Source organism: Erinaceus europaeus, chromosome 8 (genome assembly GCF_950295315.1).
Source record: "Erinaceus europaeus chromosome 8, mEriEur2.1, whole genome shotgun sequence".
NCBI lineage: Eukaryota > Metazoa > Chordata > Mammalia > Eulipotyphla > Erinaceidae > Erinaceus > Erinaceus europaeus.
In genome coordinates, this window is record NC_080169.1 from 6,744,813 (window position 1) to 6,763,505 (window position 18,693).

Here is an 18,693-nt window from a genome sequence, read left to right on the forward strand (position 1 = left end):
AAAAATGGCCTCTAGGAGCAGTGGATTCATAGTGTTAACACTGAGCTCCAGTGATAACCTTGGAGGCAAAAAGGAAGGAGAAGGAGAAGGAAAGGGAAGAAAAGAAAAGAGAAGGAAAGGGAAGAAAGGAAAGAAAAAGAAAAGAAAAGAAAAGAAAAGAAAAGAAAAGAAAAGAAAAGAGGACAATAGAGGAAAACATAAGGTGAAACTTGGACTAGGTGCGGTGCACTGCATCAAAATAAAGGAGTCAGGGTAAGGCGAATAAAGGGGCAGTGGGACCATGTTGTGTGATGGGAGGGGCAGCCTTAGATGTGTGTGGGGGGGTGTCTTCCTGACACCTGTCAAGGAAAGATAAGAGGTTGTGTCTGTTTGTCAGATACTGTACTGTAAACCATTAACCCCCTAATTAAAAAAATGGGGAAACAAGACTAATAGGTATACATTTCCAGTAACAAAACAAGACACAGTATACAACATCAGTACAATGTAGCTTTCAGCAATGATATGGTAATGCAAATTGGAGATTCTTTTCTAATAATAAATGGGAGGTAAGAAGTGGAAAGATAACTCACCTGGAGAGAGCACCTGGAGAGTAGGCTCTGTCGTGCTTACTACCCAGGTTACTACCCAGGTGTGAGCCTGACTCTCAATACACTGGAGCAAGTTTCAGTGCTGTGGTATCCTTCCCTCTGGCCCTTCATCTCTGGTGGTTGTTTGTTTGTTTGTTTTAATATCAGTTCAGAACTGTGAAGTCCTGACAGTAGTCAAATAAAGAACATTTATTGTGGCAATTATTTTTCATTGTGTACAAGTATCATATCATCAAGTTATACAAATGAAATTAATATATTGTGACCTATATTTCAAAGACCCTATAATGGGATATGCTTATTATCTGGCTGAGGGTGAGATGTAAAATGTGACAATGTACACTTGTGGCAGCAAAATTCCTATAAGCCAGCATTTCTTCAGTAAAATGATATCAGAATTGGAAAATCATATTCCAGGAGTCAGGCGGTAGTGTAGCAGGTTAAGCACAGGTGGCACAAAGCACAAGGACTGGCATAAGGAAGGATCCTGGTTCGAGCCCCCAGCTCCCCACCTACAGGGAAGTCACTTCACAAGTGGTGAAGCAGGTCTGCAGGTCTCTTTTTCTCTCCCCCTCTTTGTCTTCCCCTCCTCTCTCCATTTCTCTCTGTCCTGTCTAAGAACAACAACAATAACTACAGCAGTAAAACAACAAGGGCAATAAGAGGGAATAAATAAATAAATAAATAAATAATCATATTCCAGAAAAAAGCATTAAGAAATATATTTCTTTCTTTCTTTCTTTACTTATTCATTCCTTTTTGTTGCCCTTGTTGTTTTATTGTTGTAGTTATTGTTGTTATTGATCTCATTGTTGTTGGATAGGACAGAGAGAAGTGGAGAGAGGAGGGGAAGACAGAGAGGGGGAGAGAAAGACAGACACCTGCAGACCTGCTTCACCGCCTGTGAAGCGACTCCCCTGCAGGTGGGGAGCCAGGGACTCTAACCGGGATCCTTACGCCAGTCCTTGTGCTTTGCGCCACCTGCGCTTAACCCGCTGCGCTACTGCCAGACTCCCAGAAATATATTTCTTAATGTTATATTTCTCACTTTGATCCATAGCAATTGTAGGAAAATTTATAATATCAAAAAGGGCTAAGAACATTTTTCATAACAATAAAAGTTCTAATAAAATACAGTGAATTATTTAAACCGTTATTTCTGGTAATTTTAAATTAATATTGGTTTTTTAAATCATTTTAAAAGCATTTTATAAAGACATACTAAACTTGGGGCAATATGGTGGTGTATCTTCTTGAGCACATACGTTACAATGAACAAGGATGCGGGTTGAAGTCCCCACCTGCAGGGGGAAAGTTTTGCAAGTGCTTCATCTCTTCCTCTATGTCTCCCCTCTTGATTTCTGTCTGGCTCCATCCTATAAATTAAAGGTAATAAGAAAATAAAAATAAAAAAATAAATACTAAACTCTGAGTTAGAGAGATAGTGTAGTGTCTGTACAAAAGACTTTAATGTTTGTGGCTCTTAGGCCTCAGACTTAATTCCCAGGGCAACTCACTGGAAGCCAGAGCTGAGCAATGCTTTGTAATAATAATAATAACAACAACAACAACAACAACAACCTTCACAGGTGTGAGGATTTCAGTACAACTTTCTGTTTCTGATAAAATCTAAATTCACTAATCTAAGACATCTAGAAATTCTGCAAAAAAAATAATAATCATTTATCTTAGAAACTCATTTTAATGCTCTACAATATTATTGGTCAGAAAGAGTCTCTAAACCATCAGGATGCAGGCCAGCCTTCCCAGGACTGAAAACCCCACCAATGTGTCTTGGAGCTCCGCTTCCCCAGAGACACACCTTACTAGGGAAAGAGAGAGGCAGACTGGGAGTATGGATCGACCAGTCAACGCCCATGTTCAGCGGGGAAGCAAATACAGAAGCCAGACCTGCCACCTTCTGCATCCCACAATGACCCTGGGCCCATGCTCCTAGAGGGCTAGATAATGGGAAAGCTATCAGGGGAGGGGATGGGATACGGAGATTGGGTGGTGGGAAGTGTATGGAGTTGTACCCCTCCTACCCTATGGTTTTGTTAATTTATCCTTTCTTAAATAAAAAAAATATAAAAAAAAGAAATAGTCTCTAAAGTATAATTTAATCATTATTTTTATATATTCAGTAAGTTTTAATATTTTTTATTTTTAATTGAGAAAGTTGAGGTAGAGAGAGAGAGAGACAGAGAGAGAGAGATATCCATCTCTAGCATTGCCTTACTAGTGTAAATCTTCCTACCTGCTGGTTGGGACCAGAGCTTTGAGCCGGGTTGCTTGCACACTATAATGTGTGTGCTTAACAAGTGCACCTCCATCTGGTTCAATTTTCAGTAAGTTTTTAAGTGAGTTGTGGATATATTGAGGGAGTCAGTCCCTATGCTCTTAATCTTGGCCTTCCAAAGGATAAACGTAGATTACCTTGTTATAGCCAAAGACCAGAAATACTGTTTCTCTTAAACTCTAGATTTTTGACTTATGCCAGAGTTAAGACAATCTATATAACTCTTTAAAAAATTGATTAAGTGATTTATTTAACAAAAGAAAGAACTTGGGGGAAGGGAGAGAGAGAGAGAGAGAAAGAATGAGAGAACTTTGACATATGGATCCTGAAGGCCTAATACTGGGCCTTAATTATACAAGTCCTTTCTCTACTTTCTTATTATCCCCTTTGGCTCCTTCCTTCCTTATTTCTTTCTTCTTTTCATTCCTCCCTATCATTCTCTCTCTCTTTCATTCTTTCTCTGTTTTGTTTTATTTTTCTTTTATTTGATAAGACAAAGAAATTGAGAGGAAGGGGGAGACAGATCATGAAAGAGAAACCTGCATTGCTACTTCACCACCCATGGAGCATGCCCCTAGAAGGTGGGAGCCAAGGTCTTGAACCAAGGTCCTTGTGTAGGCTCAGTACCAAGGTACCATGTAAGCTCAGTCAGGTGCATAACTTGACTGTGAAATTCTCATTTCTATCTTTCTTTCCAGAGTGTGAACTAGGTAAGTCATCCTATCTGCTTAGCCAAGCAGGGCTGTGCCTTTAGAGTTGAAATATAGCCAATATTAATTTACCCAAAATTGAGGCGAATGAGAGGAGTTAGAAGTCTGTGCCAGTTCCAAACATTGTTTCAACGTGAGAGAGTGACAATAAGTTAGTAAAACTCATAAATCATTAGACTCATGGAGTCTGGATGAACCAGTAGATTTGGTTTTAAAATTGTATTTATTTATGTATTCATGAGTAAGAAAGAGAAAGAGAGAATCAGAAAATTAATCTAGTACAAATTATGCAGGATTTCAAACCTGGGATCTCATGGCTGTGAGTCTGATGCTTTAACCACTGTGCCATGTACCCAGTCACCAGGTAGACACTTTGTATTGGAAATAAAACATTATGGCACTTCAGATGAATTGGCTCTTGTTGCTCTTTGTACATACATCATTCAGATACAGTAGAAATTAGATAAGGACTGAAATGAATATTCTTACATTTTATAGTCTATTTATTTGACTTCATCAAGCCATGGCTTCTTCAATTAAGTAATGAAGTGAGTATTCGTACATACTGTACAAATAGTCTCTCCACTCCCAATACAGAGGAAGTAATCCTGAACGCTGTAGTTTGCATCTACCTACACAGAAAGCAATTCCAAAGGTCTATTGTCTTTTGCTTAAACCAGTGGCTTCCCCCAAGAACAAAGAGTAGCAAATCAAAACAACTAATAGCTGTTACACTCAAGAAGATCTCATTATACAACGTAATATTGTCATCACAGTCTTCTGAATGCACCACAGTGTACAGATAATAGATCCTAAAGAACTGGTAGGGAAGGAAACAAATAAGAATGACCCCTATAAAAAGTAGGTTCTTCAGTTGGGCCCAGAACTCCTGGTGGGATAAGAAGGAATGACGTAGCTTCCTCACCATCAACAAAATGATGAAGCTCTGGAAGGCCAAGAGAGCCACCGCGATGGCTATGACACTAATGACTATCAAATAGTTGATGACTCGCACATATATGTTCAGAAGCTCTTTCTGGAATTTGAAACAGTGTTCCTCATCATATTTGCCATAATTCCCATAATGAGAAGCGATCAGGGGCACCACAATGACAATGACCAGCAGCCATATGCTGGCACTGGCAGCCACAGCGTGCAGTTTTCTATAGAACTCCACCTTGTCCTTGTGCTTGAAGAAGATGAGATACCTGATGACCAGGATTATTATGTAAAAGAGGAACGTCAGGTACATGTGGATGTGCACCATGGCACTCACAAATTTGCAGAAAGGCATCCCGAACTTCCAAGTCTGTTTGATGAGGTAGAACAATCGAAAAGGTACTGTCAGCAGGAACACGCTGTGGACCACCACCAGGTTAATGACTGCTGTGGTGGTCACAGACCGGGTGTTCATATTCACCAGCAGGAACAAAATGGAGATGACGCCTGCCAGTCCTCCAATGAGCACTACACAGTAGAGGCTGGTCAAATGGTGTGTGTCTGCAAAATGGCAGGAGGAATTGTTGAAGTCAGTCATCCTTCAGAAGTCACCTGGAAGAGACAAAACACCAGTCTAACAAACTCACAAAAATTTGCAAGTATCACCTCCCTATCACTGACAGCATGACTGCTCTTTAATTTATCTCTTCTTAAATCTGTTTTTTTTAAATCTCTACTGATATATTTATTTTAACTAGAGGCAGAGAGAAATTGAGAGGGGCGGGGAAGATTAAGAGAGAGATAGAGACACCTGCAGCACTGTTTCCGCTCTTGTGAATATTCTTACATTTTATAGTCTTTTTATTTGACTTCATCAAGCCGTGGCTTCATCAATTAAGTAATGAAGTGAATATTCGTACATACTGTACAAATAGTCACTCCACTCCCAATACAGAGGAAGTAATCCTGGGGCTTGAACCACGGCCCTTGCACATTCTCATGTTTACATTCAACCAGGTGCACCACCATGCAACCCCTAACGACTACATGACATAAACTTTATCTGCCTTATGTGGGGGGAGGAGTGGTAGCTCACCAGGTTAAGCGAACAAAGTACAAAGCTCAAGAATCCCAGTTTGAGCCCCTGACCCCTCACTTGCAGGGGGTTTGCTTCACAAATGGTGAAGCAGGTCTGCAGGTGTCTAGCTTTCTCACCTCCCTCTCTATCTTCCCTTCCTCTCTCAATTTGTCTCTGTCCTATCCAAAACAGAAAAGGGAAAAATGGCCACCATGAGCAGTGGATTTGTAGTGCAGGCACCGAGGTTCAGTGGTAACCCTGGAGGTAAATAAATAAATAAATAAATAGAAGTGTCTCTCAGTTATATGTATATCTGCATAGCATACACTAAAAACACAACTCACAGACTCTTATTTTTTAATAGGTGAAAGGTCTCTTAGTTAGAAGTCCCTATATGTGTATCTACAAATAGCCAAAACACATTTTTAAAATTTCTTTATTGGGTTATTAATGCTTTACATTTGACAGTAAATACAATAGTTTGTACATGCATAACATTTCTCAGTTTTCCACATAACAATACAACCCCCACTAGGTCCTCTGTCATCCTTTTTGGATCTGTATTCTCCCCCCCAACCACCCCAGAGTCTTTTACTTAGGTGCAATAAGCCAGTTCCAGATTAGGTTCTACTTGTGTTTTCTCTTCTGATCTTGTTTTTCAACTTCTGCCTGAGAGTGAGATCACCCATATTCATCCTTCTGTTTCTGACTTATTTCACTTAACATGAATTTTTCAGGGTCCATCTAAGATCGGCTGAAAACAGTGAAGTCATCGTTTTAATAGCTAAGTAGTATTCATATATATATATATATATATACCACAACTTGCTCACTACTCATCTGTTGTTGGACACCTGGGTTCCTTCCAGGTTTTGGCTATTACAAATTGTGCTGCTAAGAACACATGTGTACACAGATTTTTTTGGATGGGTGTGTTGGGTTCCTTAGGATATATCCCCAGGAAAGGAATTGCAGGATCATAGGGTAGGTCCATTTCTAGCCTTGTGAAAGTTCTCCAGACTGTTCTCCACAGAGGTTGGACCAATTGACATTCCCACCAGCAATGCAGGAGGGTTCCTTTGACCCCACAACCTCTCCAGCATTTGTTGCTGTTACCTTTTCTGATGTATGACATTCTCACAGGAATGAAGTGGTATCTCATTGTTGTCTTGATTTGTATTTCTCTGACAATCAAAGACTTGGAGCATTTTTTCATGTGTTTCTCAACCTTTTGGATCTCTTCTTGACTGATCCTCTGAGCATTAAGTAATGTCCATCCCTATCTTTAGCCAAAACAATTTGTATAAAAGTAGACTGCAGGAGTCCGAGTGGGAGCACACCTGATAGAGTACTTACATATCAAAATGTGCAAGGATCACTGCAAGGGGGGAAGCTTCACAAGCAGTGAAGCAGGGCTGTAGGTATCACTCTTCTTCTCTCCCTGTCTATCTCTACCTTCCCTCTTAACTTCACTCTGTCTCTATCCTCAATGTATAAATATTAAAATAGAAATAAATGGACAGAAGTCCATCTGAAAGTGATTAGATGGATAACAACTGTATAGCACAAACCACTGAAAAATTCAAGTTGAACAAAAATTTAGTGACTTCATTAAATATACCAAATACTTTTTTAAGTGTAAGTCTTATCATTTACTTTCTTTTAATTTGTTAAAAGTCCCAGAAACTACCTGCTTGCATGGGCATAGGATAGAAATTTTACATAACTCACTTAAAATGCAGTTTCATTTTATATCTATTCTGTATAATGGTTGAATCTCTGTACTTGCCATTTACTTTTCCCTATAGAAAAGTTGTTCCATCAAGAAGATATGAAATTATGTTTTGTTCATATCTGAATCAAGAATGAATGTTCCCCATAACATAATTCTCACTTGAGTTTTATACCACGTCATCTTTTTTCACATAGGTCAAATTCTTTTTTTATATATATTTATTTTATTTATTTTTTCCCTTTTGTTGCCCTTGTTGTTTTATTGTTGTAGTTATTATTATTGTTGTTGTTGTTGGATAGGACAGAGAGAAATGGAGAGAGGGAGGGGAAGACAGAGAGGAGGAGAGAAAGATAGACACCTGCAGACCTGCTTCACCGCCTGTGAAGTGACTCCCCTGCAGGTGGGGAGCCGGGGTTTGAACCGGGATCCTTATGCCGGTCCTTGTGCTTTGCACCACCTGCGCTTAGCCCGCTGTACTACAGCCCGACTCCCAGGTCAAATTCTTTATACAGCAATTTTCTTTAGTGACAACGAAAATTGCCACATGAATTTGATGAAAGCAAATGGATTTGTTTGTTTGAGCCTTGACTGTTAAAATACTCCTAATCATTACTTTGTGTGAGTTAGAGTTGACAGTACAAAAGAATTAAGTTTAAAACAAGGTATTGCAGAATTCAACATTCAGATTTTAAAAGTCTTAGATGTATATTCTTCATTGCAAAGAACTTGAGCAGTTGACAAAAGAAATAAATGCAGTGCAGAAATTTTTCCACTGCCTCATTGCAGAGTAACAGCTTGGTAATGACAACATTCCCTGCAGTGGAAAAGCCAAGAGAATGTTTGAGAGAACAAAGCCGTGTGACAGAAGGCTTGAGAGACAAACACCACAGGCAGGACCGGGGAAGTGGAATAACTGAGTCCTCACACTCACTCTGCTCAAGTAGAGGTAAGGGCTTTGAAGTGTATTATAGAAAGAACTTGTCAACTGTGCTTAAATAAATGTTTATGAATATAGCTTCATATTAAACGAAAGCCGTGTTTCTTTCCCTGAATGTCAAGTTTAAATCAAATGTCTTTACTTTTTGTTGTTGTTGTTGTTGTTGGGGGGATTAATGGTTTGCAGTCGACAGAAAAATACAATAGTTTGTACACGGGGTAACATTTCTCAGCTTTCCACATAACAATTCAGTCCCTTCTGGGTCCTCCTCTGCCGTCATGTCCCAGAACCTGAACTCTCTCCCCAACCCAGAGTCTTTTACTTTGGTGCAATACACCAAACCCAGTCCAAGTTCTACTGCATGTTTTCTTATTTTTCAACTTCTTTTGTTTTTGTTATTAGTGATTTAATACTGGTCAACAAGATTGCGGGATAAGAATGGGTACAATTCCATACAATTTCTACCACCAGATTTCCGTGTCTCACCCCCTTCACTGGAAGCTTCCTTATTCTTTCTTTTTTCTAAGTCTGATGGGTAGCTGTCCAACATCTGTATTTTTTGTATCACCTTTTTTTTTTTCTGCCTCTGGGGTTATCACTGGGATTTGATGCCTGCACCATGAATCCACTGCTCCTGGAGGCTATTTTTTCCTCTTTTGTTGCCCTTGTTGTTTATTGTTGCTGTTATCATTACTATTATTTGTGGTATTGTTGTTATTATTGGATAGGACAGAAAGAAATGGAGAGAAGAGGGGAAGACAGAGAAGGGAAGAGAATGATAGACACCTGCAGACCTGATTCACCACCTGTGAAGCAACCCCCTGCAGGTGGGGAGCCGGGGACTTGAACCGGGATCCTTAGGCTGTCCTTGCACCTCACACCATGTGCACTTAACCCACTGCACCACCACCCGGTGTCCTGTATTACCTTTATTTATTTATTAGATGGAGACAGCCAGAAATCAAGAGGGAAGAAGAGGCAGAGAAGGATATAGATAGAGAGACACCTGCAGCACTACTTCACCACTCACCAAGTTTTCACCCTGCAAGGAAGGACTGGGCTCAAACCTGGGTCCTTCAGCATTGTAACATGTGTGTTCAAGCAGCTATGCCAGACCCAGGTTGTGAAATTGGTCCTGATCTTTAGAACACAGACATTTTAAAAAGGATAAAACTGAAGTGTTGAGCACAGGAACCCATGCAGGGATCCCGGTTCCAGCCCCTGGCCCCCCAACCCGCAGGGTGAAGCAGGTCTGTAGGTGTCTGTCTTTCTCTCCCCTTCTCTGTCTTCTCTTCCTCTCTCCATTTCTCTCTGTTCTATCCAACAACAACAGCAACAACAGCAGCAACAACAACAATGATGACGATAAACAGCAAGGGCAACAAAGGGGTGGGGGGAATAGCCTCCAGGAGCAGTGGATTCGTAGTGCAGGCACCGAGCCCCAGCAATAACCCTGGAGGCAAAAAAAAAAAAAACACCAAAAAACTGAAATGTTTAAGTCATCTAGGACTGAATGTTTGAAACATATGAGTTAGTGTTGTTTAAAGCCTCCACTTTAGGGAGTCAGGCAGAAGCGCCACGGGTTAAGCTCACTTGGCTTGAAGTGCAAGGACCAGCATAAAGATCCCGGTTCGAGCCCCTGGCTCCTCGCCTGCAGGGGCGTCGCTTCACAGGCGGTGAAGCAGGTCTGCAGGTGTCTTTCTCTCCCCTGTCTTCCCATCCTCTCTCCATTTCTCTCTGTCCTGTCTAACAACGACGACATCAGTAACAACAACAATAAAAAAAAAAGGACAACAAAAGGGAAAATTTAAAAAAAAACTCCACTTTACACCCAGTTTTTGTAGAGTAGTAATATGAAAGCTAGTCCAATATTTGATTCATGGTAGGTGACCAGTATACTCTAGTGTTTGAATGACTTGGTGAAATCAAGAGAGAACTCAAAATGATAGGGGCTGGAGTGGGGAATAAAGGTAGGAGAAACGGAAAATGAAAAAAGAAAAGAAGGAAGTGTCAGGAAAACAGCTCAACCACTAGAGCACAGGACTTGCTTACAGGAAGCTCCGGTTTCATCCCCAGCACCACCACATGGACTGGAATGGTGCTCTGACTTTGTGGATCCTCTCTCTCCCATATGAATTCCTCTCTCTTGTCTGATTTAAATAATGATGATATAAATCTTTAATTTTATTGACAAAGAAAGGAGGATAAGAGGAAGAAAACAGAAGATAGCAACTTCTGAGGGTACAGCCAGCAATACTGGCATCACTTACATGCCTTGAGTTGACTGACATTTCTGTGGCCTCAAAGTCTTTACACGTGGAAATAATGCAAGTGTCTTCATTATTTACAGATTGATTGTTTCACATCATACAAACTGTTGAAGAGTGCAACTGATCTCTTTAGTGTCTTTAAAAAAGGAAAGGGATGTCATTTCTGTTTCTATGGAGATCGTCTCTTATTAATAAAAGAGCAAGAGAATTGTTTAAAAAACAACCATGGACGGAAGTCAGGCGGTAGAGCAGCGGGGTAAGCGCACGTGGCGCAAAGCGGACCAGAAGTTCCAGCCCCCGGCTCCCCGCCTGCAGGGGAGTCGCTTCAAGGCGGTGTCTATCTTTCTCTCCTCCTCTCTGCCTTCCCCTTCTCTCTCTATTTCTCTCTGTCCTGTCCAACAACGATGACATCAATAACAACAACAATCATAACTACAACAACAAAACAAGGGCAACAAAAGGGAAAATAAATAAATAAATATTTAAAAAGAAACCAACCATGTAACAACACTCCTTTGTTGATGAGATTTGTAACAGTTCACCTATTTATCCTTTGTAGAATCAAGGGAAATAATGATTCACAAGACAGTTGTTGTCATAGGAATACAATTTTTCACTTCCCCACCAGAGGTGTCAGCACACTAGTTCTACCATGAACTCAGGCCCTCCTTCACCAGAGTGCAGAGTCCCTACTCCCCTCTCAACTCCCACCTGTCTCCCCACTTCACCCCAGAATCACTGGTTTTCCTGCAACACCACACAGCCCAGGTCTAACCCTGTGTACTCCCTTTCTTTCCTTGTTTCTTAAGCTCCGCCTAAAAATAAGATCATTCAGTATTTGTCCTTCTCCTTCTGACTTATCCCACTGAGAACAGTATCCATTATTATTGTAAATTATCAGTGTAAATAAATAATAATTCATTGGTTATTAATTATACATTGTGAGAAAATAAATCAGTTTGTTTACATTATTAAGTTTAAATTATAAATAAATTATCTTAAATACTATTGACTCATTTTTATGACAAAAAGAGCTAAGTACCAATCCATCATATGTGTTTCTCATGATTGGGCTCTGAGTACCACTTATACAAAGAATTAACTCTACCCACTGAACCATTTCCCTAGTCACACAAACCAAACAGCCTATAAATATTTGATTTATGTATTTATTTATTTACACTTATGTGTTTATTTATTTAAATATTCAATTTATATATTTACACTTATGTATTTATTTAAATATTTGATTTATGTATTTATTTTACTAGATAGATATTGAGAGAGGAGGAGCAGGGAGAGAGAGAGAGAATATAATCACTAGCACAGCTTCACTGCTCATGAAGCTTCCTGCCACAGGTAGGAACCAGGAGCTTAAGCCCAGCTCCTTGAACACAATAATACATGCACTGTGCTAGGTGAGCCACTGCCTGCCCCCATGCCCATATATCTTCTCCCCAAATATTATATTCTCTTTTAACATTCTGTTAAAGATATTTTATTTTATTTTAATGAGAGAGGGGGGGGAAGAGAGAGAGACAAGAGACACTGAGAGAAAGACCAGAGCCCTGCTCAGCTCCGGTTTATGGTGGTGATAGGGTTGAGCCTGGAATCTTGGAGCCTCAGGCATCAGGGTCTTTCACATGACCATTATGCCGTCTCCCCAGATTCAATTCTCTATTCTGTTCAAAGTCTCTTTTTTTCCCCTTTTTCCCCTTAAACCTTATCAGATGCTCTCTCAGATCAATTTACCTAAACCTCATGTATCTTCCTTGTGTTACTATTTCCCTTGACCAAATCTTTTACCCAAGTTTTCGGTCCCTGTTTTTTCCTGCATGAACTTCTTAGTATGATGTATTAAGATGTAAATTGGCACATGAAGACATCACAGTTGTATATCCAACCTCTTCTCCAGCAGGACACCAAGATTCATCCATGACACCTGCACAACCTCTTCATTGTTCTACTCTAATCTAACATGAGTTTCTGTCACACCAGGGCACCCTTGTGCATGCCTGATTGTGCTCTTAAAGAGGACACCTTCCCAGGTCGAATTTTTGGTTATTTGCTTGCAAAGCAATCACAGAATTTCACAAAACTTCACAACATACCTGTTATGTCCTCAAAGTTCCCCCCCCACACACACACACATATTGAAACAAAAGAAAAAAACAGAAGAGAACTGGGGATAGAAATAGTGTTCATGTATTTTATATGAAATCAGTTTATTAATTTTTTTCAGTCTTGGCAACATAGTTTATTTTGGCCAGTCAGTTTCTCTTTGTGTCTTATGAACTCAAAAGACACAAGGAATTTCACTGAAAAAAAATTTTTTTTTGCACTGAAATTTTTTTGTAGTTCTTAAGAAGGAGAATTATATAATTTAGATAAGTTATTTAAGTAATATTGGTTACATCAACTTTCAGCTAGAAACTATTTATCTACTCAGTAAATTTCTTTCTTTTCCTTTTTTTCTTAATTGGGGAATTAATATTTTAATTGACAGTATATTAATATTTTAGTTGACAGAATATACAATAGTTTGTACATGCATAACATTTCTCAGTTTTCTATATAACAATACAACCCCCACTAGGTCCTCTGCCATCATGCTTCAGCTAAATAATTTTAAAATGAATGAAGTAAATTATACTAAAAGTTCTTATAGAAAAATAAACAGATAATCTATAAAATAATTATGAACAAATAATGGCACCAGAATTTTGACATACTGAATGCTGGGGGGGGGGAATCTGAATAATTTTGAAATTTAAACTCTACTTTTAGCCAAATTAACATTCAAGAGGGAGGTAAGAAAGATGTTTTCTGAGAAACATTCAGAAAGTTTACCTCTCTCAGTCTTTCCCTGAATTATTAATGTATGTCCCAGAAAAATGAAAAAGGACACACAGCATACTAAAAATATATCGACAAACCAAAAGTCAGTGAAACACATTTAAACTTTAAATGTTACTAACCTCACACAGCTGAAGAATTCAGTGGTTTCAACGTGGAGGAAAAATTGGAGGGAGATCCGTATGTTAAAACTTTTGGGGTGGGTGGTTAAACACGGTATTTAACTGTAATAAAACCAAAAAAAAAAAATCATGCATTTAAAGTCTTTTTAAAAATGTAAGAATTTCTTTCTTTTTTTGCTTCCAGGGTTGTCACTATAGCTCAGTGATTACAATACAAATCCACTGCTGCTAGAGACCATTTTTCCCATTTTTGTTGCCCTTGTTATTGCTGTTGGATAGGACAGAGAGAAATTGAGAAAGGAGGGGAAGAGAGAGACACCTGCAGACTTACTTCACTGTTTGTGAAGTGATCTCCCTGCAGGTGAGGAACCAGGGGCTCCAACCGTGATACGCTTGTCTTTGCGTTTCACACCATGAATGCTTAACCTGTTGAGCTGTTGCCCGGCACCCTAAGAATCATTTCTTGATAAACAAAAGTCATTATAGCTTACAGATTATAAAATGGAATACAGTATGTACCACAAATTTCAACAAGGGATACAGTAGATACAGAAAATTCCAACCAAAACCAGAAAGATTAAGGAAACAATGGTAACAAAGTTTTAAAAGAAAGCAGTAATTCCAGACATCTGAAATTATAACGACTGTAAACTGCTTACATTGTGTTCCTTGTTCCAATTAAAAAAATAAAAAATGTATACAACTATGAATAACCTAAAAACCAATACATTGTAAGCTTTAAAACAGTGAACAGTAGGGAGTCGGGCGGTAGCGCCGCGGGTTAAGCGCACGTGGCACAAAGCACAAGGACCGGCGTAAGGATCCCGGTTCGAGCCCCGGCTCCCCACCTGCAGGGGAGTCGCTTCACAGGTGGTGAAGCAGGTCTGCAGGTGTCTGTCTTTCTCTCCCCCTCTCTGTCTTCCCCTCCTCTCTCCATTTCTCTCTGTCCTATCCAACAAAGACGACACCAATAATAACTACAACAATAAACCAATAACAAGGGCAGCAAAAGGGAATAAATAAATATTTTAAAAAAACAGTGAACAGTATGGTATATGAATCTTAACTCAATAAAGTTATTATTTGAAGAGAGAAAAAATAAGATTACAATGAGTCCTGGTTCATTTCCAAAATATGAAAGGTCAGAGAAGGAAGGACACGTGTTATTTTATTGTTTCACCCTCCCCAGGTACCTAAGCCAGTATGTGAGTTCATCAGACTTGCACAAAGAGCTTATTTTACAAGAAAACAAATAAATAAATAAACGATGTATCACACTCCTAGCCAGCTCCTGAGACCCTCTCTATCAGAAACTATGGAATGAGGAAGTAAGTGTTAAAAGTGCTAGGCCCAGTTTCCTAACCTAAAAGTAAACATTATATATATATATATATGTGTGTGTGTGTGTGTGTGTGTGTGTGTGTGTGTGTGTGTGTGTGTGTGTGTGTGTGTGTCAGAGACTCAACGTGGGCTTCAGACAACATTGCCAGTTCAACAATGACAGTAACTTCCTTGTCTCTAAGTGAAAAGTCAAAATATAATAAACCAAGGGCAGGAAATCACTAAGTAAAACTGTTTCCCCCCCCCCCCCAGGTTTTCATATTTCATGATTCATGCTGCTTGTGAAAATGTTATCAGGATCATCATCTTGAACAGTGTTTTTTTCCTGCTCACTGCCAGGACCACGTTCCGGCATTAACCCTTTCCTTGCTCATCCTTGTCGCGGTTTCCATCTTTGCTTCATGATAACGATCTGGCTAATATTCCTTTCTCTCTTCTCAGAGTTTCTATTTTATTGTAATTACAAAAAGATGAAACCAAATGAAAGAGTCTAGGGACCAGGGAGGGGGAGGAGAAGGGATGGGAAGGAGAGGAGGAGCCAGGAGAGGCAACGGACAGGGGTGGGAGGAGGAATAACTAATAACTGAATAACCAAACTATCTCTAAGTGAGAACTGCAGTGGTTATCTTGGCAGGGAGGTTGGGTGAGGAGTGGCACAGAACTTTGATGCTGGGTGCAGTGTAGAGCTATGCCTCTCTAATCTTACAGTCTTGTAAACCATTATTAAAACACGAATAAGTAAAGAAAATCTAATTTAAGCTATTCTGATAGGTAAGTTTTTGTTTTGTTTCTGTGCAGTTGTTGGGGGTTCACCACTCTGTTGTGACTTTTTCAGATAAACAGAGACAGAGAATCTCTGATAATACAGTATCAAAGCTTCCCCCGGCGCAGTAGCGCAGCGGGTTAAGTGCAAGTGACACAAAGCTCAAGGACTGGCATAAGGATCAGGGTTCAAGCCTCCAGCTCCCCACCTGCAAGGGAGTCACTTCACAGGTAGACACAGGTCTGCAGGTGTCTATCTTTCTCTCCCCCTCTCTGTCTTCTCCTCCTTTCTCCATTTCTGTCTTATCCAGCAACGACGACATCAATAACAACAATAATAACCACAACAATAAAACAACAAGGGTGCCAAAGCTTCCCCCAATGTGGTAGGGATTAGTCTCAACCCTGGGTTGTACACATGACAAAGCAGGTGCACTACCCAGGTGAGCTATTTTGTCAGTTCAAGCAGGTTTTTGCTCATTTGTCTGTTTTGTTTTACAAAAAAATACTTCATCCAAATAACTTCAATCAACCAACAATCCTTTTCCTGTTATTGTGGGCAGATGCCTGAAATAAGTAAAGCTGTTAGGTCTTGAGTGTTTTCTCCTTCAACTATCATGGGAAGTTCACATACATTATTTATACAAATAAAACAATTCACTCAAGTAACCTTGCACAAATGAGCTGCTAGAATGGTGGCTCCGTGGTTGGAGCACAAGTCTTGCCTGCCTGAGGGTGGGGGGGGAGACAGGCAACCAGGGACTCATGGCTGAGCTGTATGCAGTATCTCTTTATTCATGAGGAATGCAGCGCAATCTAAGCCAAGCTATCTAAACTAAACTAAACTAAACTATAATCACAATCCTGTACTTATGTATATACTTGCCAAGTAGGGTGGAAACAGGATGTGATGTAGAGAGGGTGGAGCGAAAAGTGACTGGTGCAAATCAGGGTGTACTACGAGAGGGGGTGGAGGAAAAAGACATCATGAACCAATGGGGATTAAACCAATGCCCTGCAGGCAGGGCGGTGCTTAGTTAACAGTGGCTATGTAAATAGAATACAGTGTTAAGCAGGGGGGATTAAACCAATGAAACAGAAGCGGTTTTTAGAAGCAGAATTAGAAGCATACCAACATATTATTAGTCTTTTTTATTCTCTCTCTCTCATCAAATAAAGAAATCATTAAGAAAATCTTTGCTGTTAATTTTTTTTTTTATAGTCCAAATGTAAGACAGAGACTGAGTTCAGGAAAGTTATTAAAAATAGTGATTTCACCATTTTCAGCCCATCTTGGATGGAGCTTGGAGAAATCATGTTATATGAAATAACTCAGAAACAGAAGGATGAATATGGGATGATCTCACTCACAGGCGGAAGTTGAAAAACAAGACCAGAAGAGAAAACACTCAGCAGAACCTGGACTGGAGCTGGTGTACTGCACCAAAGTCAAAGACTCTGGGGTGAGTGGGGGGTGGGGAGTACAGGTCCTGGAAAAGGATGACAAAGGATCTAGTGGGGATTGTATTGTTGTGTGGAAAACTGAGAAATGGTATGCATGTACAAACTATTGTATTCACTGTCGAATGTAAAACATTAATCCTCCAACAAGGGAAAAATAAAAGAAAAAGGGGGAAATATGTGTAAATGTAGACATAGAATTGTAGAGGTGATGGTTGGTCCATGCCTATAACCGTAGGGGAACTGTGGTGACTTGCAGTGGAGAGACTGAAGATTCAGAACTCTGGTGGTGGGAACGGTGTGTAATTATACCCCGTTGACATGTAATTTTGTAAATCAATATTAAATAACTAATAAGATAGAAGAAATAAAAATCTGGTATTTGGAACAGGTTGAATATATAGCATTCAATGGATGGATTATATTCACTAAATAGTCTCAAAATGTAGATGTCAAGTAGCACAGTATAAAATACCACATAAATTTCCATTATACAAAGTAACCAATATTTCAGTTTGGAAAATAATTTCACATGTCATGTACCAAATGATCATTAAAAAACTATCTCAGAAACAAAAAAGACAAAGAGACTGAGTTCAGGAAAGTTAGGTAGATTTCCCAGTTTTACTCAGTTAACAAGTGGCAGCACTAAAGCAACAATATTGGTGACTGTATGAACTAGTGTAGGTGCACAGAAGTCCCTTTCCTACTAGGAAAATAGTAAGGGCTGACAAGATAGCTCACCTGCACAGTTTGCCTGCTTTGTCATTTGCAGGGCCCAGGTTTGAGCTCATCCCCCAGTGCACTGTTTCCCTTCCCTCCCTCCTTACCTCTTACCCTCTCTGTTTCTGTCTGAAATGCAGTTTGGATAAGTGAAGACCCAGCAATAACAACATTCAATTAATTTAAAACTATATATTTTTTGTTGGCTCTATCTGTGCTTTTCTTAGGGGTGGTGACCCTCCCAGAGAATTGGCCCTTGATTCTCAACTGGATTTATTTCTAGCTCTATCATCAGGCAATTAATTTAAATCCTAGCAGGAGATTTGGAAAAGTAATTAAAATAAATCCACTCAATATATGCGAAAGCCGGTACATGTTTAAGGAGCAGTTTATCAGACTCAAATGTCATAGAAAAACAAAACAGCTTTACAGTTTCACTACCTAAATTTAAATTACCCGAGCCCTCTTTTAATTCCTTTTTTAATTTTTGAACTATAAGTCCTTAACTCTTCCTTTTGTTATTGGAAATCACTCAGAGAGGTTGTTATTCAACCTTGTGAGATCTAGCCCAAGGAGTGGCCAGTCCTAATCAATTGACAGGGGAAAGGGCCTCTTTCTGTAAGTCCTTGCTGTCCTGTGCCTACCTAAATGTGGATGAGTTGTTAGGATATCACCCTTTCCTAAGAGTTGTGGGAACCAAAACATTAAATGGAATAAGGAGACCCTCTATGACAAATAGCATTGTGAAAATTAAGTTGAAACATGTAGAAGCATGATACTGGACCACTACATCTGACTACTCACAAAAGTAAACTCCAAATGGATGAAAGATGTATGTATTAGACCAGACATCATAAAGTATTTAGAGGA

General features: G+C 39.5%; 1 protein-coding gene across 7 annotated transcripts in view; it reads right to left on the bottom strand.

The window, feature by feature from the left end:
- Window positions 1-3,809: 3,809 nt before the first annotated feature.
- The window catches only part of LOC103124766 (probable G-protein coupled receptor 141), a 76,139-nt gene continuing 61,255 nt past the window's right edge, over window positions 3,810-18,693 (bottom strand). For all 7 annotated transcript variants that reach the window (XM_060195858.1, XM_060195859.1, XM_060195857.1 and 4 more), the window contains one exon: window positions 3,810-5,150. In XM_060195858.1, coding sequence (XP_060051841.1) covers window positions 4,228-5,136 — 909 coding nt within the window. In that variant the 5' untranslated portion in view covers window positions 5,137-5,150 and the 3' untranslated portion in view covers window positions 3,810-4,227. The remainder of the gene's footprint in view (window positions 5,151-18,693) is intronic.